General features: G+C 41.6%; 2 protein-coding genes and 1 non-coding gene across 8 annotated transcripts in view; 1 reads left to right on the top strand and 2 right to left on the bottom strand.

The window, feature by feature from the left end:
- The window catches only part of TAOK3 (TAO kinase 3), a 188,570-nt gene extending 177,417 nt beyond the window's left edge, over window positions 1–11,153 (top strand). For all 6 annotated transcript variants that reach the window (XM_043901794.1, XM_043901795.1, XM_043901796.1 and 3 more), the window contains 3 exons: window positions 354–566; window positions 8,598–8,780; window positions 9,789–11,153. In XM_043901794.1, coding sequence (XP_043757729.1) covers window positions 354–566; window positions 8,598–8,780; window positions 9,789–9,950 — 558 coding nt within the window. In that variant the 3' untranslated portion in view covers window positions 9,951–11,153. The remainder of the gene's footprint in view (window positions 1–353; window positions 567–8,597; window positions 8,781–9,788) is intronic.
- Window positions 11,154–14,544: 3,391 nt separating this feature from the next.
- On the bottom strand, window positions 14,545–14,651 carry LOC122695720. Its single transcript, XR_006341478.1, has one exon. It is a non-coding gene; the product is annotated as a U6 spliceosomal RNA (small nuclear RNA).
- Window positions 14,652–20,150: 5,499 nt separating this feature from the next.
- PEBP1 (phosphatidylethanolamine binding protein 1) lies at window positions 20,151–24,728 on the bottom strand. The gene is made up of 4 exons (XM_043901793.1): window positions 24,441–24,728; window positions 23,158–23,267; window positions 22,667–22,767; window positions 20,151–21,062 (listed from the first exon to the last, which is right to left on the bottom strand). Exons 1-4 carry the CDS (start codon window positions 24,573–24,575, stop codon window positions 20,845–20,847), a joined length of 564 nt encoding a protein of 187 aa, XP_043757728.1. The 5' UTR covers window positions 24,576–24,728; the 3' UTR covers window positions 20,151–20,844.
- Between the last annotated feature and the right edge of the window lie 565 nt (window positions 24,729–25,293).

The raw sequence follows: 25,293 nt of genomic DNA, 5'->3' as shown, positions 1-25,293 counted from the left end.
GAAGACACTGAAAATTTTGATAAGGAAACCACTGAAATAATGAACAAGCTTTTAACAAACTAAGCTTCACAGTATTCCACGATCTTCTTTGAGTTGTGATTTTGTAAAAATTCATTTTTTAAATCTATTTGTAAATTCAAAACAACTTGTATTCAGACAATAAAACCAAAAGTATTGGTAGAGGTAACTCCTGTCTGTGACTTATGTATTATTTTCATTATCATTGACTAGTAGTATCGGTCACTGCACCAAAAGACAGTTGGTCCCAGAACCTATACTGTATCATGAGAATGGAAGACTTTCTGTGTTTACTGATGTGCCTTTATTTTCCTTTTGTCACTTTTTCTATACAGGCCATGGAAATGCAAATTAAAAAACAGTTTCAGGACACTTGCAAAGTACAGACCAAACAGTATAAAGCACTCAAGAATCACCAGTTGGAAGTTACTCCAAAGAATGAGCACAAAACAATCTTAAAGACACTGAAAGATGAGCAGACAAGAAAACTTGCCATTTTGGCAGAGCAGTATGAACAGAGTATAAATGAAATGATGGCCTCTCAAGCGGTAAGTGGTTTAGGTTCAGTGCCACGGCTTCAAGAGCTTTGGGAATCAAGAAAATTCAAGATCCAGCCTTTTGGTCCCAGGATGATTCTTGTGCACATTTAGGATATTGGTGTTTTTCCACCCAAAGAACTGAAGGAAATGACGACGCTGAATAAAGCCAAGCCAGTGCGGATACTTGCTGGAGTGTGTTTTAAGAGATGGAATTCAAGGAATAATGCACTAAATGAGACCTGTGGCACATAGGTTCTTTGAGGGTACAGTGTGATAGATACCGCATGTAATATCATAATTTCATTTGCCAAAGATTTCACAGCTAATTTCAGGCACAAATGAATGAGACACACAGACACATTCATTTGGTAAAATCTTACTAAGCACCTATGCTCAGCACTCTGCTGGGCTCAGAGATAAGAGTGATGAACTAGAGAGATGACAGTGGTCCCTGTCCTCACACATTTATCAGTCAAGTAAGAAGGTCAGATAATTAAGCAATGAAAATAAAACATAAAAGTGCTTTGAACTGGGAGGTGCCAGGATCTATGGGAGGGTAAGTAGGAACAATGAATCTGGTCTAGGAAAAGCTTCTCAGCAGGAGCCAAGAAGCATGAAGGAATTTATTGATGCAAACAGGTTATGTGGAAAAGGGCCTACATAGACAGAGGCTCAAAGATAGAAAGTATGCATTTGGGGAGTGAAAGAACTATGGCATGAGCCCAAAAGTTCAAGGAGGAGGATTGTGGGAGCCCAAAATGGTGAAGTCATAACTTAGGTCTTGGTGAGCCAGGGATGGGAATTTGCCCAGTAATTCAATGAAGGTTTCACAAGCAGATGACTCTTAAAAGAGTAATAGTTGGTCAAAAGAGCAGAAATGGAAAAATTACTCCTGGCAGACAATACAGTATATGTAAAGATTCCAGGGCCTGAAAGAGGATGGTGCATTTGAGAAACTATGAGTAGTTGGTGGTAGGAGGATGACGGCCAGCTGGTGGATAATCAGGGGTCAGAGCCTCAAAAGCTGGGAATGTGGACGTTGTTCTATCAACAATGAAGAGCTGCTAAAAGGACTTGCACAGTGGTCCAGTGGTTAAGACTGCACTTCCACTGTAGGGGGCATGGTTAGGGGACCAAGATCCTACATGCGTGCGGTGTGGTCAAAAGAGAAAGAGAGAGAGAGCTGCTGAAACCTATCTAAAGAAGGAAAGTGACAGGATCCGATGTGGGCTGTAGAAAGATACTGGCCGTAAATGCGGCAAATGCAGGTAACGAGACCTATTAGAAAGCTATTGTAATAGTCCAGGGGGAAAAAATGAAGCCCTGAACTAAGAACATGGTAATGGAGGTAATGAGGAGGGAGAGGAGGATTTGAGGAATATTTAGGAGGTAGAATAGAGAGAACTTAGGGACCAATTTGAGAGGTAGGTTTGATAACAGTGGAACGGGTCATCATTTTACCAAGATAGAAAATCAGAAGGAGGAATGAGTTTGGGTGCCTTGAAGATACTTGGCCTGTTAACTGAGCTCTGTGGGTATCTAGGTGGAAAGGTACAGAGATGGTAATCTTCAGTTCAAAAGGGTGTCAGAATTAACATCAAAAAGTTAGTCATTGTTGACTTCCCTGGTGGTCCAGAGGTTAAGATTCTGCATTTCAAATGCAGGGGGTTCGGGTTTGATCCCTGGTATAGTTTGATCCCTAGGCGAGGAACTAAGATGCCACATGCCATGTAGCATGGCCAAAAATAATTCTTAATTTAAAAATTTTTAAATTTAAAAGACTTCCTTGGCCATCCAGTGGATTAGACTGTGCTTCTAATGCAGGGGGCACAGGTTCAGTTCCTGATTGGGGAACTAAGATCGCTGATGCCATGAGACACAGCTAAAAAAAGTTAGTCATTATTATATGGGGGCAGTTGTAGCTGTTGGGAATACCTGAGACCTCCATGGGATAGGAGATCGTGTTTAAAGAGGAAGAGGACTCAGAACAGAGTAGTGGGCACCAACATTTGAGGGTAAAGTAGAAGTTAGACCAAAGAAGATGAATAACCAGCATTGTGGAAGGGGAACCAAAAAGAGTGTCACAGAAGCCAGAGCAAAGGTTTCTAGTTGATGAATTCAGATGTTTCAGAGAGACCAGGTGGACCCAGCAGTGGCTTTGTCCATTGCTTGTCACAGACAGTGGAGTGCTGGAAATGGAAAAAAGGGATTATAGAATGAGATAAAAACTGTGAGACTGCTTTTCCCAGATTCTTGTCAGTGAAGGAAAGGCGAAATAGAGCTCTAGCTAAAGGAAGAAACAGTTAGAGGGGGACTTCTACTAATTGGAAAGGCTTAAACATGTTCTTAGTTGAGGATAGCTGCTGCTGCTGCTAAGTTGCTTCAGTCGTGTCCGACTCTGTGCGACCCCATAAACAGCAGCCCACCACGCTCCGCCGTCCCTGGGATTCTCCAGGCAAGAACACTGGAGTGGGTCGCCATTTCCTTCTCCAGTGCATGAAAGTGAAAAGTGAAAGTGAAGTCGCTCAGTTGTGTCCGACTCTTCGCAATCCCATGGACTGCAGCCTACCAAGCTCGTCTGTCCATGGGATTTTCCAGGCAAGAGTACTGGAGTGGGGTGCCTTTGCCTTCTCCAAGTTGAGAATAGAAACCAGTGTGATTCATTCATCCATCCATCTAATAAGTATTTATTGAATGCCTCTGCTGTGCCCCTGACATCCAGTAATAATGGGATGAAGAAAACAGAGGTTGATAATGTCCTCATGGAATTTATGAAAGAGTGAAGGAAACGGATGTTGGGAAAATCTACATGTAACAGCAGAACAAGTGCAGTGTGCCCACAGAGCAAAGCTAGTCTGGAGAGTCAGGAAAGGCCTCTCAGACAAAGTGATTATTTAAGCCAGCGGATAGAGAGCACATTCTAGGCAAAACTATTATACATTTGTAAAGATGGGAAAGACAGTATCACTTTTAAAAGACTCAAAGTCCATTGTATTTGGAATATGGAGAACTAGGAGGCAACTAACACGAGAATAAGACTAGATCATGTATAGGCTAGTAAGCTTTCTTAAGAATTTTGATCTTATCATAAAAGCATTGGGAAGCCATTAAAGAGCAATAAGGAGGAGACTGATGTCAGATTTAAATTTTTAAATGATAACTGGTGAAATGTGGAGAATGGCTTGGGAGATAGCAAGTGCAGGTATAAGGAAAGCGTGTATAAAGTTGCTGCCTTTAACTGGGTGTGAAGGAATGGTGGCCAGACTAGAGAGGAAACAGGATGAAGCAGAAAGTGACTCAGTTTGAGAGCTAGGCAGGAGGTGGAACTAGAAGCATTTAGTAACAGATTGAATGTGGAGAGTGAGATATTAAGAATGACACCCAGTCTCTGGTTTGCATAAAATGGTAGATGATGATACCATTTATCTATATCATCAAAAAAGGAATTGGAAATTGGGAAAGTGGGAAGGAAACAATGATTAGTTAGTAGTATTAGGTTGGTGCAAAAGTAATTACAATTTCAGACCCTAAATTTTAAATCATTATGACTAGGCTCAAACACATCTTTATTAATCAAAATAGGAACCATTATAATCAACACATTTTTACCAATAAGAAATAAGTTTGTTTATTCCTATAGCTTAAAAATCTGTGCTTCAGAATTCAACAAACTTTTGGAAAGCATTTTCTGGCTCCTGCTGGTTGTGGAAGCATTTTTCCTACAAAAAGTTGTCTAGATGCTTGAAGAAGTGGAAGTTGGCTGACGAGAGGTCAGGTGAATATGGCAGATGAAGCAAAACTTCATAGTCCAGTTCATTGAACTTCTGAAGCATTGGCTGTGTGACATGCACTTGAGCGTTGTTGTGGAGAAGAATTGGACCCTTTCTGTTGACCGATGCTGGCTGCAGGAGTTGCAGTTTTTGGTGTCTATCATCAATTTGCTGAGCATACTTTTCAGATGTAATGATTTCACCAGGATTCAGAAAGCTGTAGTGGATCAAGTGACAGCAGACCACCAAACACTGACTTTGACCTTTTTTGGTACAAGTTTGGCTTTGAGAGGTGCTTTGGCTTCTCAGTCCATCCACTGACCTGGTCATCACTGGTTGTCATATAAAATCCACTTTTCATTGCACATCTCAATTCAACCAAGAAATTGTCATCACTTGCACAGAATAAGAGAAGATGTCACTTCAAAACAATGATTTTTATTTTTGGTCAGCTCACGAGGCACTCACTTACCAAGTTTTTTCACCTTTCCAATTTGCTTTAAATGCTGAACGACCATAGAACAGTCAACATTGAGTTCTTGGGCAACTTCTCGTGTGGTTGTAAGATCAGCTTTGATGATCCTGTCAGTTGGTCATTGTCAACTTCTGATGGCTGGCCTCTGTGCTTCTCATCTTTAAGGCTCTTGTTTCCTTTGCAAAACTTGAGTGACCACTGCACTGTACGTTCATTAGCAATTCCTGGGCCAAATATGTTGTTGATGTTGTGAGTTGTCTCCACTGTTTTATGACCCATTTTACACTCAAATAAGAAAATCACTTGAATTTGCTTTTTGTCTAACATCATTTCCATATTCCAAAGTACATATAAAATAAATAGTAAGTAATAATTCACTAGCAAAAATCATAAATCAAGAAATGTGAATTAAAATGTATAACATAACCACATTTATTTAAGAACATATTTCAATATCAAATGCAATGCAAAACCACAGTTACTTTTGCACCAACGTAATAGTCGTGTTGAGGGACTTCCCTGGCAGTCCAGTGGTTAAGACTCTGCACTTCTACTGCAGAGGGCGAGGGTTCCATCCCTGGTCAGGGAACTAAGATCCTGCATGCTGCACAGTGCAACCAGAAAAATACACAAACACACATATATGTATGTATGTATGTAAGTATATATACATATATTAGTCATGTTGAGCTTGAAGGCCTGGGAACCATCCAGATGAAGATATCTCGTATAGAGTGGATAAGCTAGCCTGAATCTCAGAAACGAAGTCTGAAATAGAGGTGTGGTTGTGGGAATCATTTGCAGAAAGATGGTAATTGAAACCTTTGAAATAGATGAGACTCCTCAGGAAGGGAGGTTAGAGGAAGAAGACTGACAAACTCCTAAGGAGCACCCACATTTAATGACCCAGTGAGTTAGAGAATAACTGGAAAAGGAAAGGAAGGAAGGAAGAACCAAGAGGGTGTGGTGTCTCAGAAGCCAGGAGAGAGTCCAGGAAGGAAGGGGCAGCCCATAGTATCACATGTTCCTGGGAGGACAGGTAAGATAAGGGCCCCTTCAGGATGGTCAGAGATGAGATGTAAGATCAGGATGAGGAGTGCATACAGGAGTTAAAGGTAAGAAGGAGAGAATTAGCAGTTGGGACATAAAGATTGGTGGCATTCCAATAAAGATTGGGTTTGGTTCCTATTTGTAATTCTCAGCATCTGCTACAATGCCTAGCATCCAACAAGTGCTCAATGGATGTTTGTTACATAAAATGAGAGAGAACAGGGTCAGGAATATAGGTTCATGATTGCCCTTGAATAAAAGAAGAGAAATAACCCTTCCTTCTGTGGCAGGGAGGAGATAAAAGTACAGATGATAATTACAGCTTCCTTTACTACTCACTTACCATGTGCCAGGCACTGTTGTAAGTATTTTGTGTTATATCATTTTTGTGAATCCCCTCTAACCTTTGAAGTAGTTACTTTTTTTAAACCCTGATTTACTTGTGAGGAAACTGAGGTTTATTGAAGTTAAGTTACTTGCTTAGGGTAAGGATTAACAAACTTTTTCTGTAAAGGGGCAGATGGCAAATGTTTTAGGCTTTTGTGGACCACAGAGTCTGTGTCACAACTACTCAACTCTGCCATTGTCATACAAAAGCAGTCATAGATAGTCCATCCATGAATGAGTGTGTCTGTTCCAGGAAAACTTCATTTACAGAAATAGGCAGCAAGCCAAATTTGCCCTTTGGGCCATAGTGTACCCACTCTTGACTTAGTGGGTCATTTAATGGTAAGTAGCTAATTAGTGGTGGAACTGCATTTTGAACCCATTTTGGGGGACCCTGTAAGCCTGGCCACTACTGTATTATGCTGCTTCTATCACATCCCTTTCTTGAATTTAACCCAGTAGAGGGAACAGACCGGATATTTACCTAAACTTTTATAACACTTCCTAATGGATTTGGTATGTGCAACTTTGAGTTGATGAATATCAAATACTGTAATATCCTCTGCTTTCTAGACTGACAGTTTTTTAGAGTCAGAGCTGGTTAAGAGTAACATAGTTACTGACATTAATAATGGAATGCCAGAAATAAAAGAAGACAAAGGTAATTCAGTGGTCTGAATTGTCCAGAGAATGAGCCTCTGGCCAGTACTCATGACAATTAACCAAACCAGGTAGAAAATAATAGACTTCATTCCCTTTATTGGTAAGAAACCTCTCATATCAAGAGGGAATCAAGAACAACCTCACTGGAGCCAGTAAACCCTTTGGGCTTTACCTGAGCTGTTGCTGCTACAGAGTGACCATTCTTTGTGTCTAGTATCTCTTCTCCCTTCATTTGTCACTGGGAGAATGAGAAGAGTAGCATCCTCTCTAGTGGGTGGATTTGAGTGAAAACTGGTTAGGATTAATTATTAGAAAGTACTTTGGAAATATAACTCCATTATTTATTTTGTGTTCCTTTGATAGAGTACATTTCTTCAAAAGTACAAAAGAAGACACTATAAAAATAGCTTTATAAAACTATTCTAATAACATTTCAAAAAGCCATAACTCAGTCAAGAGATTAAGAAATGCTGTTACTTGTCATAAATTGTACAGAATAGGGAAAGCAGTTTAAGGTAGAAAGTAAATATCTTGGCAAAGCGGTCTGTATGGAAACATGCCAATATACTCAGGGTAGACAGAACTGTCTTAATTCAAGAGTTCTAATATTATAGTTTGCAGCTGAACTGAGGGCCTGCTAAATCTAGACCAAACTAAACCTGGTGGGGCAGGAGGGCCATCATCCCTAAACACAGTCCTGCTAATGGCCCTAAATTTTCGACTGTACTTATTGAAAGGTTGGCGTTTCTGCTGGTTGCCTTGGCCCATTCCCCACACAGGATCAGTATCCTGGTGAATAAATAATACAAAGCACGGGTGCTGCAGGGAGCAAGGGAAATTTTATCTAGATTTCACTACTTCAAACTGGAATATGCCCCTTAAGATTATCCAGGCTACCTTCTATGGGAAAGAGATTTTGAACCACTTGAGTTTTCGATGGCTGGCCAGCAGGATAAAGTATAGCCAGCATTATAGGGACCAAATTTACTTGCTAGGAACATAATGGTACTGTGGTATATTCCTCAAATGTTATGGAGATTGGACTTTTTTTTTTTTCTTCTTCTTCTTAGAGCTAAGGATATCTAAATGTATGATGGTTTGGGGCTTAAAGATATCTAAATATGGAAATGGTCAGTCAAAATAATGATCACAGCTGCTGTTCACTGACCCTTTGGTAGACATCAAGAACTATGCCTAGAATTTTATATGAATTTTTTCATTTAATCTTCATACAAATCTTAGAAAGCAAGAACTATTACTGTTACTTGCTTGAGATGAAAAAAAGAGAGAGAGAGAGAGACTTGGAGAGGTTAAGTAACTGACTAAGGTGACACACCTCAGTGAATAATGAGGCTGGAATTCTAGCTCAGGAGTCTGCCTCTGAAAGCCCACAGGCTTAATCTCTGGAGTGCGGAGCTTTCCTGGCTCCTGCTAGTGTAGTTTTAAGAAAGCCAGATTTCCTTAAGAAAAGAGTGTTTTTGCTTCCTTAAGAATGTTTTTTTAAAAGGGAAGTGTTTTTAGAGCTTGTAGCCCATCAGGCAGAATGTGCTATCTTTGATTTGTAACTCTGAATGTAGCCAGGGCATCTGATTTCCTGAGGGGCCCAATTCAGTCCAGACAAGGAAGCATCCTCCCGTAGTCACCATGCACTGTAAGCTAGGAGCCAATCACAGTATGTGTCTTCTGTGCCTGCAGTTACGGCTAGATGAGGCTCAAGAAGCAGAATGCCAGGCCTTGAGGCTACAGCTCCAGCAGGAAATGGAGCTGCTCAATGCCTACCAGAGCAAAATCAAGATGCAAACAGAGGCACAACATGAACGTGAGCTCCAGAAGCTAGAGCAGAGGGTGTCTCTGCGCAGAGCACATCTTGAACAGAAGGTATGAGCGTGTTGCCAAGGGGTCTTGTACCACTGGGTGGAGGTTGGGCGTGACCCTTGTTTGTGTAACCGGGGGTTAAGGAGGTGCTGTTCCCTTCGCACCTGCGTTGACCCTCCTAGTGCCTGAGAGGTAGGCACAGTCCCCATTCCATATGCAGAATGCTGAGGCTCGAAAGGCTTAGGTTACTTGTGTAGATCTGATCCCACAGCCTGAGTTCTTTCTATTACTCTGCTCAGAAACCCTCCACCTTCATAGTCTGAGGGCTGACACAGGTAACTAGGTAGCTGATTTGACATATGAAAGGTACTATAAGTTGATAGCATGGCCGCTGAATGGCCTGAGGAAGCCAAATGCAGATCTGGTTTTTGTTCTCAGCTATTTCTAAACCAAAAGACATCACCAGCATTTTTTTGTTAAAAAAATCAAAATGAAGAGAGACTGATATTGCTATACTTAATGTTATCAGATTTTAAAATATTTATTGTTTTTAGATGTTACAAGGAATATGAAGTAGAAAAGATGCCATAAAGCATCTCAAAGCCATTAAGTGTGTATTTGCTTAACCAGTTATTTGGGCTTTCTTCTGGTAGTTCCCAGAGGTCAACGAGAAAGACTATTTTCCCAGTTCCTGATCTAGAACTAAATTGCTACTAACCCAGGGGGCTTTTGACTCTCTCTGGGAAAGCTACATAATCTAATTGTCTTTTAGCTTCTCCTGAACCATCTCCTGCTGAGACAGGACACTGACCTAGATCAGCCCAGCTGCTTGACTTGCTAGCAGGGCAGTGCCAGCCCCAGGTGGCCCCAAACATTTTTATTCTTGTGAGCAACTTTTAAATATGACGGATGAGACACACAGCATCTATCACAGGACCCTCCCAGCCTGCCCCAGACTAGTTTAACTCTTGGTTCCCATGTGTTTGTGTGTCATCTGTGTGCATCTGTGTGTAAATGTATGCCTATTGGGAGCTCCTTTCCATTAAGAACTGCTCATTGTGCTTATTTCAGATTGAAGAAGAGCTGGCTGCCCTTCAGAAGGAACGCAGCGAGAGAATAAAGTACCTATTGGAAAGGCAAGAGCGAGAGATTGAAACTTTTGACATGGAGAGCCTCAGAATGGGATTTGGGAATTTGGTTACATTAGATTTTCCTAAGGAGGACTATAGATGAGATTAAATTTTTTTGCCATTTACAAAAAAAAAGAAAACAGAAAAAAATTCAGACCCTACAAAACCACATTCCCCATTTTAACGGGCGTTGCTCTCACTCTCTCTCTCTCTCTTACTCTTACTGACATCGTGTCGGACTAGTGCCTGTTTATTCTTACTCCATCAGGGGCCCCCTTCCTCCCCCCGTGTCAACTTTCAGTGCTGGCCAGAACGTGGCCGTCTCTTCTATTCATAGTACACGTCACAGTATTGATGTGATTCAAAATGTTTCAGTGAAAACTTTGGAGACAGTTTTAACAAAACCAATACACCACCAACAACAAAAAAAGTGGATGTATATTGCTTTAAGCAATCACTCATTACCACCAATCTGTGAAAGTAAAGCAAAAAATAATAATAATAATAAATGCCAAGGGGGAGAGAGACACAATATCCGCAGCCTTACACCTTAACTAGCTGCTGCATTATTTTATTTTATTTTATTTTTTGGTATTTATTCATCAGGAATTAAAAAAAAAAAACAAAGTTTTATTAAAGATTGAAAATTTGATACATTTTACAGAAACTAATTGTGATGTACATATCAGTGGTGACATATTATTACTTTTTTGGGGAATGGGGTGGGTGGGTGGGGTGAAGAGATCTTGTGATTTTTAAGAACCTGCTGGCAAGAGTTTAACTTGTCTTCAGCATATTCTGATTGTATCATAATCATTTTCTGCTGTTGCAGAGGATGTGAATACACTTAAGGAGCTCACAGAATCCCAGTAGCACAAATTGGGCTTTGGCAAATCGTGTATTTTGTGTATAGAAGGAATTTAAGGAGAGGTATTACTTATTTTCATATTGTATTTTAACTGTTTCTCTGATCAAATTTTTTTACTTCCTCCTCCTAGTCCTCCCCACCTCCCTCCTTTTCCAATTCAGTATTTGGAGTTCAGCACTGTCTCTCAATCAGATCATCTTGATCTTTTTTCTTTATTTCCCTGCCCCTCCCTAAATCCCATATCTTGGTCATAAATATTGCATTATTCACACTTTCAAACTGTGTATTTTCTTACAATAAAAAATGATGGAAAAAAAAAAGGCTTTACTTCTTTTGCATGCACTTTAAAAAAAAAAACAAACATTTTTCAGGTTCCAAGGAAGAGCATGATACTGTCAGAGCTTTTAATTATATTTGTAAATAAAAGTGTTCATCACATTGCCTTGCTGTGTTCTTGTAGCAGGAAGTTTCCTTTCTAGGTTCCTCAGTTCCTAACGCAGAAGGAGAGCTGCCCTCCAGAAACTGTTCTCCATGTCCCCTCAGGAAGAGCCATTCAAGATTTTCAGGTAAAGCTGTGTCTTCAAGTTCCTCTACAGAGCTGAAGATGGTGTCGCACTGTCTGCACACTTGCGCGCGCGCGCGTGCACACACACACACACACACACACACACTGTGCCAATCGTAGGAGCATGTATTGCTGAGAAAATTTCAGTTCAGTTCAGTCGCTCAGTCATGTGACCCCATGGACTGCAGCACACCAGGCTTCCCTGTCCATCACCAACTCCTGGAGCTTGTTCAAACTCATATCCATTGAGTCAGTGATGCCCTCCAAGCATCTCATTCTCTTGTCATCCCCTTCTCCTCTCACCTTCAGTCTTTCCCAGCATCAGGGTCTTTTCAAATGAGTCAGTTCTTCACATCAGGTGGCCAAAGTATTGGAGTTTCAGCTTCAGCATCAGTCCTTCCAGTGAATATTCAGGACTCATTTCTTTAGGATGGACTGGTTGGATCTCCTTGCAGTCCAAGGGACTCTCAAGAGTATTCTCCAACACCACAGTTCAAAAGCATCAATTCTTCGGCGCTCAGCTTTCTTCACAGTCCAACTCACATCCATACATGACCACTGAAAAAACCATAGCCTTGACTAGACAGACCTTTGTTGACAAAGTAATGTCTCTGCTTTTTAATACGCTGTCTAGGTCATAGCTTTTCTTCCAAGGAGTGTCTTAATTTCACAGATGCAATTACCATCTGCAGTGATTTTGGAGTCCAAAAAAATAAAGTCTGCCACTGTTTCTACTGTTTCCCCATCTATTTGTTATGAAGTGATGGGACCAGATGCCATAATCTTAGATTTCTGAATGTTGAGCTTTAGGCCAACTTTTTCACTCTCCTCTTTCACTTTCATCAAGAGGCTCTTTAGTTCTTCTTCGCTTTCTGCCATAAGGGTGGTGTTATCTGCATATCTGAGGTTATTGACATTTCTACCGGCAATCTTGATTCCAGCTTGTGCTTCTTCCAGCCCAGCATTTCTCATGATGTACTCTGCATATAAGTTAAATAAGCAGGGTGACAATATACAGCCTTGACGTACTCCTTTCCATATTTGGAACCAGTCTGTTCCATGTCCAGTTGTAACTGTTGCTTCCTGACCTGCATATAGATTTCTCAAGAGGCAGGTCAGGTGGTCTGGTATTCCCATCTCTTGAAGAATTTTCCACAGTTTGTTGTGATCCACACAGTCAAAGGCTTTGGCATAGTCAATAAAGCAGAAATAGATGTTTTTCTGGAACTCTCTTGCTTTTTCAATGATCCAGCAGATTTTTGATTGCTTTTTTGATGATCCAACAGATGTTGGCAATTTGATCTCTGGTTCCTCTGCCTTTTCAAAAACCAGCTTGAACATCTGGAAGTTCACAGTTCACATATTGTTGAAGCCTGGCTTGTAGAATTTTGAGCATTACTTTATTAGCGTGTGAGATGAGTGCAATTGTGCGGGAGTTTGAGCAATCTTTGGCATTGCCTTTCTTTGGTATTAGAATGAAAACACCTTTTCCAGTCCTGTGGCCACTATTGAGTTTTCCAAATTTGCTGCCACATTGAGTGCAGCACTTTCACAGCATCATCTTTTAGGATTTAAAATAGCTCAACTGGAATTCCATCACCTCTACTAGCTTTGTAGTGATGCTTCCTAAGGCACACTTGACTTCACATTCCAGGATGTCTGGCTCTAGGTGAGTGATCACACCATCGTGATTATCTGGGTCATGAAGATCTTTTTTGTACAGTTCTTCTGTGTATTCTTGCCACCTCTTCTTAACATCTTCTGCTTCTGTTAAGTACATACCATTTTGTCCTTTATTGTGCCCATCTTTGCAAGAAATGTCCCCTTGGTATCTCTGATTTTGTTGAAGAGATCTCTAGTCTTTCCCATTCTATTGTTTTTCTCTATTTCTTTGCACGGATCACTGAGGAAGGTTTTCTTATCTCTCCTTGGTATTCTTTGGAACTCTACGCTCAAATGGATATATCTTTCCTTTTCTCCTTTGCTTTTCACTTCTCTTCTTTCTACAGATGTTTGTAAGGCCTCCTTAGACAGCCATTTTTCTTTTTTGCATTTCTTTTTCTTGGGGTTGGTCTTGATCCCTGTCTCTGAGAGAAGTGAGGCACCTTAGAAGCAGGCTATGAAGAAGACTTTATAACCAAATATTTGAAATGATCCCACTGTAATAGTAGATACCTCCTCCCCTCATAGCTTTTATTAGAATAATTTTATGCACGTGACAATGAAGGAGTAAAATATTAATATATAACTTCTAGGGTATGGTTTTTTGGGGTCAAGACAGTCTCAGTAAGATTTCATATTCTTAGGGTTCTGAGTCCTGGTCATTGAGAACTGATCTCTAGCATGAAGACTTTTTTTTTTTTTTTTTTAATTTTTTTATTAGTTGGAGGCTAATTACTTCACAACATTTCAGTGGGTTTTGTCATACATTGATATGAATCAGCCATAGATTTACACTTATTCCCCATCCCGATCCCCCCTCCCACCTCCCTCTCCACTCGATTCCTCTGGGTCTTCCCAGTGTACCAGGCCCGAGCACTTGTCTCATGCATCCCACCTGGGCTGGTGATCTGTTTCACCATAGATAGTATACATGCTGTTCTTTTGAAACATCCCACCCTCACCTTCTCCCACAGAGTTCAAAAGTCTGTTCTGTATTTCTGTGTCTCTTTTTCTGTTTTGCATATAGGGTTATCGTTACCATCTTTCTAAATTCCATATATATGTGTTAGTATGCTGTAATGTTCTTTATCTTTCTGGCTTACTTCACTCTGTATAAGGGGCTCCAGTTTCATCCATCTCATTAGGACTGGTTCAAATGAATTCTTTTTGACGGCTGAGTAATATTCCATGGTGTATATGTACCACAGCTTCCTTATCCATTCATCTGCTGATAGGCATCTAGGTTGCTTCCATGTCCTGGCTATTATAAACAGTGCTGCGATGAACATTGGGGTGCACGTGTCTCTTTCAGATCTGGTTTCCTCAGTGTGTATGCCCAGAAGTGGGATTGCTGGGTCATATGGCAGTTCTATTTCCAGTTTTTTAAGGAATCTCCACATTGTTTTCCATAGTGGCTGTACTAGTTTGCATTCCCACCAACAGTGTAAGAGGGTTCCCTTTTCTCCACACCCTCTCCAGCATTTATTGCTTGTAGACTTTTGGATAGCAGCCATCCTGACTGGTGTGTAATGGTACCTCATTGTGGTTTTGATTTGCATTTCTCTAATAATGAGTGATGTTGAGCATATTTTCATGTGTTTGAAAAATATGGAACGCTTCACGAATTTGCGTGTCATCCTTGCGCAGGGGCCATGCTAATCTTCTCTGTATCGTTCCAATTTTAGTATATGTGCTGCCGAAGCGAGCACTAGCATGAAGACTTAATCAATTTATTTTTGGCTGTGCTGGGTCTTTGTTGCCGCACGTGGGCTTTCTCTAGTTTCAGCAAGCAAGGGCTACTCTTGATTTCGGTACACGGGCTTCTTGCTGGGGTGGCTTTTCTTATTGTGGAACATGGGCTCTAAGGTGTGCTGGCTCAGTAGTTGTGACTCAGGGGCTTAGTTGCTCACCAGGGATCAAACCCTTATCCGTTGCATTGTCAGGCAGATTCTTAACCAATGGGCCACCAGGGAAGTCCATCCTTTAATAATTAACATCTAGTTTCCTAAGCAGCTTAGGTCTTTAAAATTCCCATATTAAGCACATCAGAAAGTAATACTGGAAAAGGCTGTACTGCATTATGCTTACCATGTGATAGAACTCTATAAACATTTTGTAGATGAGAAAGTAAGCTCAGACCAGGGCAAATGGAGGCAATAGAGTCTGAATTGAGACCTGACTGATTTCTGAACCCACACTCCTGAGTATAGTCACACTGCCATGCAAAAGGACCTTAAACTTCCTGTAGTTTATTTCATCCATTTCTGTCTGTAGTGAAAACCAGCTAGCTAGCTTATGTAAAGGCCTTGTCTGTGAGATTATAGGTGTTGAGCTTTTATAAAAATTCCCTCTCCACATTATCAATGATATGCCCCAAGGTGGAGTTATCAGAAGGAATGTGGGCTTATGATCCTAACACCTGGTACAGACTGTCTTCCAACTCCTTCTAGCACCTTAGGCAGTAAGAATAGACAGGGACCAGACTAGTAGTTAGAAGAGGTATAAAAGTACTGGGGATGGGAGCAGAGAGCCAGTGTCTGGTATTATTCCAGCATATACTAAACTCCCCTGAGTTAATTATTATAGGTTTGTCATAAATATTATAAGAGCTGCTTCCCTTTGGTTTGCAACTACTCATTGAATATTTACTGAGTACCTTGTATGTCAGGTGCAATGCCAGATGCTTAAGCTCTGTCAGTGTATCTTAACCTTAAAGATCCTCACCCACATGAGGCTTACATTAGAGGTAGGAGGAAAATGATGACACATAAGAATTACAATTTTAAATGATCTTAAATAGAAATAAGTGCTATAGATAAAGGAAAGCGTAAGGGGGGTCAGAAGTGCCAGGATCAGCATACATTCAGCTCATTCATTCGAGAAATATTTATTGAGCATCTACTGTGTGCCTGGGGATGTGGCAATAAGTATGATGGATGGGGTCTGCTCATGGTTTAAATCTCCACTGAAAAGTAAATAAGCATGGAGTAATTTAAATCAATAGTGGACAAGGACAGGTGCAACCAGGAGTTTAAAGGAAAAATTACAGTCATAGGGAATATCAGAGAATACTTACCACTGATGTCTAATTAACTGAGTAAAAATTTATTTATTGAACTTACCACCAACTGTAATTAGTTGATTAAATATCTACTAAAAAAAGTATTCCTGGGTAGCTGAAAACATGCACATGTAAGAATTACATATACCTCTGGTTTTAATTTAGTAATATATTTGCCATAGAAATGATGAAACATAAAACATTTTTCTGTCGTTCTAGTTTGGCATAGTTGTGTGCTTTTCCTACAGCTAAAAAACAGAAGTGCAAAAACAACTATCTGAGGATACTGAGAAATAAAGGCAGGCAGATTGTGGAGAAGCAACCTAGACAGAGGAATGAAGGCAAACTAAAACCAATACCAGACTCAGTCTACAATAAACACTAAAGGAAGCTCCTCATACTGAAGGGAAATGATAACATGAAGGAGAATTGGATCTCTAGGAAGAAAAGAAGAGCAAGAAATGGTAAATATCTAGATAAATATAGAAAAGGTTTTTCCCTGTAAGTCTTTAAAACATATATATATATATATATATATATATATATTTATAAACAATAAATATAACATTGCCTGGGGAGGGTTTCACTGTATATAAATGCAATCCATATGAGAACCGTAAATTAGGTTGGGGGTTATTGGACCCATATGGTTGCCATGCTTCTAGATTTTACATGAAGTGGTACAATTCTTATTTTAAGCAGACTATGAAAAATTAGTTATGTGTAAGACTTCCCTGGCAGTCCAATGAATGGTTAAGACTCTGAGCTTCCACTGCAGGGAACATGGGTTTGATCCCTGGTTGGGGAACTAAGATCCCACATCCTGAATGGCACGACCAAAAAGTTAAAAAAAAAAAAAAAGTTATGTATATTTTAACTCCTAGAGTAACTTAACCAAAAACAAAATCCCAAAAAAGTATAAAAATCCAAGGGATGAATTAAGATATTCAACTAATATTAAAAATTTAAAAATTCAAATAATCCAAAAGAAGGCAATAAGGGGAGAACAGAGATATAAAGAAAAAGAAGGACAAACAGAAAACATAAAATGATAGACTTAAATCCCACCATATCAATAATTGTTGTTGTTCAGTCTCTAATTCATGTCTGACTCTGTAATCCCCTGGACTGCAGCATGCCAGGCTTCCCTATCCTTCACAATCTCCCAGAGTTTGCTCAAACTCAAGCGCATTGAGTCAGTGATGCTATCCAACCATCTCATCCTCTGCACATGGGTAGGAAGACTCAATAGTATTAAGATATATATTCTCCCTAAATCCATCTGTAGTTTCAATGCAATCCCAATAAAAATTCCAGCAAAGTTTTTTATAGGGACTGACAAACAGATCCTAAAATGTATGTGTTAATACAAACAACAGAATAATCACAGCAAATTTTTAAAAGATGAAAATTGGATGACTTACTCTATTGGTATCAAGAATTGCTATAAAGCTAAAGTAATCAAGACACTTTAATATGGGCAAAAAGATAGACACAGAACAATGGGACCATGCAGACAATTCAGAATAGATTAATACATATGGTCAATTTATATATATTTTTATAAAGGTACAACTTAATAAGAGGAAAATCTTTTCAGCAGTATTGGATCAACTGGACATCCACATGGGAAACATTGAACACCAATCCTTATTTCACTATCCACAAAAATTAATTCAAAATGGATGATAGATTCAAGTAAAGAATCAAACTATAAAATTTCTAGAAGAAAACAAAATTTTTGTGAGCTTGGACTAGATATGGTCTTAGAGTCAGTAATTGCCATGTTTTCTATAATTAAGTCAGCATGATGAGCAGCTCCCAAGGGTTCAGACTTATTAGAAATACTGGGCTCTGCAGGGCTGCTAAAGCTGCACCATGTTACAGAACAGACTCCTGTGTCTCTCTGTTCTAAAACCTATAGACACACTTTTGTGTAGCCTTTAGGAGAGGGAGCCATTTGTGGACATGATCCCTGTATGTCAGTCAGGTCAAGTTTATTAATCTGTATTAATCCATTTAATCTCAACAGAAGATCATTTTTTGGTTCTCCAAAACCCTTTGAGGTAAATAAGGCAGATTAATGATTGCCTCCCACCCATTTTTTCACATGAGGATGCTAAACCTCAAAAGGAATTTGTGTGCAAGTGGGTGAAGTGGTGATAAGCTGGTTCTGAGGCCAGAGCTGTATTCAGAACCAGAATCCCCCACTTCCTAGCTGGGTGCCTGAGGGCAAATTCACTTCTTCCAATTCAATAGGTGAAATAGGGTATCCCCTTGCTTCTAAGGTTATTAATACATGCTTTCATGTGTTTTCTTTTTTATGTGAACTTCTTTTGCATAATTATAATAACTTCATAATTTTGGTTGGGCTGCTTACCTTTTTCTGAATCACTTATGAGTCTGTACCTGTTTTAACAAGGAAACAGATTACTATAATTCCTCATTACTCTTTTTTTTTTCCTCATTACTCTTTAGATTCTGTATCTAGAATCAAAAGAGTACTGTGGGTTAGCAGATTTAAAAAAACTCTCAAAACAGGAGTTTAGAGAAAAAGAATAAATGATTTTAAATATACATAAATATCAAACTGTTCAAACAGGTAAAGTTTGAGAAAACTGGTAAGCAGATGGAAAAACAGGTGCTTTCATATACCACTGACATGAATATAATCAGAGTGATCTTTTTGGAGGGTGGTTTATCAGTATCAGAACTGAAAATGCTAAGGATTTACCCCACTAAATTACTCACAAAAGCATTTTATACATATAGAAAAGTTTGCTGAAGCACTCTTTAAAAACAGCAAATAACCAGAAATAATCTAACCTCAGAAGGCACTAGACTGGTTAATTATGGAACATCTATAAAGTAGATAATTTGTTCAAAATAATGATATGAATTGTGGTGACCTCTTACCTTAAGACATATGACATGAAGGTACATTAGCTAGGGGGAACAGTACAGAACAATGTATACCAGTGTATAGAAGACTCATTTTTAAATGATATATATGCGGATATATGCTGATATGAATATTTACATTTGCTTCTGAAAGAAAACAAGTAACTGCTACCTGCCATGGAGGAGGCTAGGCATTTTCTTTACCATTTGCCATGTCTTACCAAGTGCATGTCTTACTTCTCACATCTAAGAAAAAATATGTATGTATGTATTTGGTCGGGTCTTAGTTGTAGCATGTGGGATCTTTCAATTGTGGCGTGAGGGACCTAGTTTCTCCGCCATGGATTGAACCCAGGCCCCCTGCACTGGAAGCCCAGTCTCGGGCACTGGACAACCAGGGAAGTCCCTTACATTTATTTTTAAGGGCAATGGGGTAGTCATTCCCTTTATAGCTTTTTACAAAATATTGTTTAAAAATTGAATTTTAAAACCCTGAAGTTAAAAAAAATTACTTTTTCCCTTACTCGCCCCCAGAGATTACACGAGGCAACATTTCCCAACAGTTTTTTCAGAGGAAGTACTGCAGCCAAAGGTGAGGAAAGGCTCAGCCCTGCTAACACCTGCCAGGTCTGGCCAGGATGCCTCTCCACCACAGAGCAGGTCAGTGAAGCAGGCCTCCCTCCGTCTCCCCTCCCCCCCCCCCCTTCTGGTACTGATCTATATGGATCACGGTCGGAACAATGAGCAGCGTGGACTAACTTCTTAGTCATTGTTGTGGTTTCTATACTGAGCTACACTAAGAGGGAAAGTTCTCAACCAGCTTCACTCTCGGGTTGGAAAGGACCATTTACAAAATACAAAGGTGCTTCACAGGTAGTAAGACCTGGCCTAAGGTTCTGTGGTTTTTAAGACCTCCAGTTTTAATAGTTGCTCCTGCTATAGTGTAATGGCACATATATAAGTACAAATCCCCTGTATAGTTCCTAAATCAAGTCCCAATCGTCACTGCTGATCAGGGAAAGGGGCGACTCACTTAATAGATGGTCGGGGTTTTTTTCTTTTTGGCCTGCACCACATGATTTGCAGGATCTTCCCCCTATCAGGGATCATCAAACCCAGGCTCCCTGCAGTGGAAGTATGGAGTCTTAACCACTGGACTGCCAGGGAATTCCCTAGAGATTGTCTCTTGCTGTCTCATTATTTATGAAACCCCACACCGAAAAAGGCAAAGTATCTGGAGGCTGGGTTCAATTACACAGTGTTTTTATTTTTATTCAAATATAAGCAAACAGCAAAATTAACACAACATTCAACTCCAGACTGGCTTTCTTTTTTAAACCAAAGAGTGATCAATTTAATAAGCACAGACTTTAGGATTTCTGATAACCTCTTACCCAGCCCTGCTGCTCATCTAGATGGCCAGGCTTTAACAGAAAAGCAACTTCTTCTGTGGAGTTTTTTTCAGTACTGCTCTTTAAAGGAGCCACAGCGGGACAGACAAGCAGTAACCAGTCTGAGATGCTGGGGGTTAGTGGACATGCCGGCCCCTGGTTGTTTTGGTGAGACAGAGCCGTGAAAACACATGCCAGTAGGTGCCTTCACACACAATTCTGTGCTCAGGTTCACAAAGGCGGAGGCAATCAATCTCTTTTTTGTTTTCAACCTCCCTTAAAGATTCTTTGAAGCTCTGTTCTAATACTGCAGACCTGGTCTTTTTACCAGAATTTGTTTTCTTCTTAAAGAATCCCCCACCAAAACGGAGTTCAAATTTGATCAAAACATAAACCCCCTAAAATTATACAATACAGGCAAAAGGAAAGAAAAGTCACCCTAAATGTAAATCTGACCACTCAGGGCTTGGGCAGAGAGATGGGGGGAAATCTACATGCATCACTAAACTGAAACACTGTTTGGGAACTCTGGGACAGTGTCCATCTCCTCTACTTCCCAGACAGCTGCTCATAGAGCTTGGGCACATAATCATCCCATTCAGCCTGGTAACATGTGCCGGCCACTGGTGTCCCAAGCTCATACTTTTTGCGGAAAGAGGCCACCTTGAATTTGCCACGGTGGTCTCCAGATCGGTTGCTGAGAATGGGCTCATCACACTTCAGTGGTCCTTTCTGCTCGTAAACCAGCCAGACGTAGCGGTGCAGGCCTGGAGGGAAAGGCAGGAGGGAAGACATACATATAGCTAAGGGTCTGACATGGAGATGTCACCCATTTTCTGAGAATGCACCAACTTGGCAGGACCCAGACCACCCCATTTATGAGAGGGGGCTAAGTTCACTGTAACTTTATTCACAACAGCCTGGAGGTGAAAGCACTCCAAATGTCCACTGACAAATGAAAAGATAAACAAAATACAGTATATATGTACAGTGGAATATTATTCAGCCTTTAAAAAAAAAAGGCAGGAAATCCTGTCCCATGCTACCACATGGATGAATCTTGGAATGGTTCTATCAATACATATGGCATGGCTCTTATATGGAGCTACTGAAACTTTCCTTCAGTATACTGCTGAAATACTGCTGATTAAAGTATAGAAGTTTTCAAGCATTTTGGATTCTATGACTCAACAATTCTACTCCTAAGTATTTACCCAAGGAAAATGGAAACATGCCCATAAAAGGACAAGAATGGAAACAGCAAATTTATTCATAATATCCAAACATTAGAAGTACAAGCCAAATGTCCAGGGAATGGCTACACAAACTGTGGTATATTTGCACAAGGGAATACTACTTGGCAATGAAAAGGAAGGAGCTACCGATCTCACAATAACATGGATGAGTCTCACAGACACCACCTTAAGTCCAGAAAACCAGTCACAAATGCACACTGCATGACACCACTTATAAGAATATAAGAACAGCAAGAGTAATCCATAGAGAGAAGAGCCAGAAAATGATTAGCTCTGGGGAAATTTAACTTAAAAGGTCCCTTAAGAACCTGGGGGTGACAGAAGCATCCTACATCTTATTTCCCATGGTGCTAACATGGATGTATGCACTGGTCAATATTCACTGATTAAACCCTTCCAATCTGTGTGTTTTATTATATGTAAATTATACCTTACTAAACAAATGTGAAAAGGAAAAAGAAGTGAGTCACTGAAGCTCTTTTTGTTAATGAGAACACAGCTGCTACTTGAGAGAACTGCTTTATTCTCATAGGTATACTTTCCATAATTAAACTGCCTGATTTTATAACTGGCTCTAGAGAACTTAAAGAGATGCTTGGGAGAGAGGTCCCTCTTATGAATGCATGAGAGGGCTTTGAGCTTCTGGGCCTACAGATAAAACACCAGGTCCCTCGTCAGGGACCTTCTTGTACCTCTTCAGAGTAACTTATGCCTGAACAGTGTGTACAAGATCAAGTGTTCTGCCCCATTCCAGTTCCTTGTTCCAGGAAATGGAAACGCCTGTCAAGCACGACATGGTAACAGCGCATCTCCCACCATTAGCCTAGGCAGCACTGGTCCAACTCGGCAAGGTCCAATACATGATTCTCTAAACAAACGTGCATCTAACCAGTACCCATGGTTCTGGCCACCTGACACTACAATGGGTCTGAGTGTCCCTGACAGATAGCTGCTTCAGAGGGGAACTGAGTTGCCTAAAATCTTCACTAGGGTAAGGGCTCTCATAAATATAAGACTCTAAAAGCTAGACTAAGATTTTGTAGCACTTTATATCGATGCTAATATGCACCCAGGCTCCCCTCCCACATCTCCTTCCAAATGCAACCTTTACTGACCTGTGCCCTTGGGAGGCCCAGAGCCCACATAATCAGAGAGAACCGTGCCACTGCCGATGTCGTTGCCCTTCATGTTGACCACCAGGAAATGGTGCCATTCCCTACGTGGAGGAAGAGAGGACCATCAGCATCACAGGAAGTCAGTACACACTCACAGGCAGTCAGCCAACAGAACTTTAATTAGGGACACCAAAGTCTGAATTTCATGTAATGTCCTCATGTCACAAAGTATTATTGCTCTTTTAAAAATGTTAAAGTCATTCTCAGCTCATGGGGCTGTACAAAAACAGGCCTGGGCAGATCCAGCTCTCGGCTATTCTAGAATCTTGCTCTAGGGAGCAAAAAGCACGCTCAGGTTTAAGCATGGAAGTGAACACCCCAAATGAAGTCTATTTCTTCCCACATAGCATGTCCAGCAAGGGACTTACACAATACAAGAAGCACTGGGTCACAATGGATGACCCGCTACTCCCCATCTTTCTCCAACTTGCCTGTATTTGGGGTCCTTCCTGCTGGGAGCATCCGGATCTGTCAAGACCAAGGTGTACAATTTACCTGGATCAAGGCCATCCCATGTAATGCTGGTGGGCCGGTTCTTAACCTGTAGGAACGAACAGATTTGGAGCTTAAAAGTCAGAAATGCTGAAGAAACCAGCACTCTTTCTTTGACCTTGGATTCCTCAAAGGTCAAGCACAGAAATTATTAATAAAAGCTCAACTGTACTGACTCTACTAAGAACCCGGAACTGATGTTTAATATACGTTATTTATTTCAGTCCCAACAACACTATGGGGCTAGTATCCTAGCATGTTATTAACAGAAAGAGGTGGGTCAAGATTTCAACGGCTGCTGACTACAACCTTACATTATTTGGAATAACACAATCTCTAGACTGGAGACCACATTATCTGGGGCCTGCTAAAGTGAAATCTGAATTAAGTGGATATTTAAAAGGGCAGAGGAAACCAAGATGGACAGACGTGGACAGTGAGTTTGGCAAAGAGAGGCTGCCAGACGGGCACTTTACACACCCAAAACAATAAACTCTGTAAACGTCTAAATTAATAAACCGTCTGAGCACTGTCTATTCGCACTGCTGCCCCGAAGCGTCAGGACCAACTACTGGCCACGGTGTCCAGGCACCTAGTTCCTCACCTGCAGCAGCCAGAATCTGGTTAGGCCTTAGCCAAGTCGGGCGGGGGTCAAAGGCCAAACGGTAAAAACAAGGCCGTTACCCTCGAGTCTTCCACCTGCAGAACGCACCTACATTCGGGTGGCTTCCAGCTCCAGACCGTTAAAAACAAAGGAGGAATCACAGGGCCCTGCTGCTCACTGGTTACATAATGCGTCATATGCCCTCGGGTGGGGCTTTTACTCCCCATACTGAGGCCTAAAATTCCGGGCCGAGAGGGGACGCTCTGGGGGCGTGAGGGGCCACTGCCCACTACCTCCGGGGGAAGGCCTCCTCCCCGCCCCTGTCTAGCGATCTGGGCCATTTCGAGGCCTCCTCCCCTGCCTGCTCCTCGAAATCCCAAGAGAATGTATCAATTTCTTCCCCAGCGCGAGCCCCGCCCGCCACGTGCCAGGTTCCCGGCGCTGGTTAGGGGGAGGGAGCGGTCGGCAGGCCTGCGGCTTGGGCACCGCGACTCCCTTCCTTTGGTGGATCCGGCGCACTAGAGGCCGGAACGTCCTCCTCACTTCCACTGGGCCGCCAACCCGTCGACCTGAGAGCCTCCCAGCCTCCAGCAGCTGCACCCCTTCCACCCTCGGTACCTGAGTGGGTGTCAGCACTTTCCCCAGTTCGTCGACCTCCGCCCCGCCGTATTTGACCTGCAGCGGGTGCTGCGGCCGCTCATCCACTTCCTGCAGGCTCAAAGGCCCGGACCACTTGCCGAGGTCCACCGGCATCGTGGAGCCGAGCGGGTCAGACAGCAGAGAAAGCGGCTTGTGGACTCGCGCAGGGTAGGAGCACGGACTCAAAGCAGTCGGCACACTGCACGGAGGTGGTTCAAGCCACACTGCCGAGGAGTACGTGCGCCTGAGCCACCGCCCCGCCCCATCCCGCTCCTCCAGTCACCGGCGGGGAGTGGCCCCACTCTTCTCTCTGATTGGCCGAGCCCGGTAGCGCGGGTCGTCGGGCACTCCCGGGTCAATGCACCAGGCTTGGCCTTTCTTTTTGCAGAGGGAGCTCTTGCTACTCGTTGCTGGAGGAGTTCCCAAGAGTTATGACTGAGCTTGCAAGACTGTTGTTTCAAGAATTGCAATTGAGCTACTTTCGATTTTTTTTTTTTTTAAAGCTTTTTGCCTTTTTCTTTGTTCAACCTTAAAATTGCAGAAATGGTAAGGCCTTGCTTTCCTGTCGCACTTAAAGCAACCCACATTGCCCCTCCTCTTTGTACTTTCGCGCATGCTCACTAGCTTCGGTAACGGCCTGGAGAGGGTCCTGGGGGGAGCTTGTCAGCGCTGTTCTCAATCGGAAAGAATGTTTGCACGTAGCGTTTGATTGTCCCATCCCCACTTGTGTCTGCCTGCAATGCGGGAGACCCGGGTTTGATCCCTGGGTCGGGAAGATACCCTGGAGAAGGAAATGGCAATCCGTTCCAGGACTCTTGCCTGGAAAATTCCA

Source organism: Cervus elaphus, chromosome 5 (assembly GCF_910594005.1).
Source record: "Cervus elaphus chromosome 5, mCerEla1.1, whole genome shotgun sequence".
NCBI lineage: Eukaryota > Metazoa > Chordata > Mammalia > Artiodactyla > Cervidae > Cervus > Cervus elaphus.
Note: the sequence above shows the minus strand (reverse complement) of the source record. Positions and strands in the feature narration are given on the sequence as shown.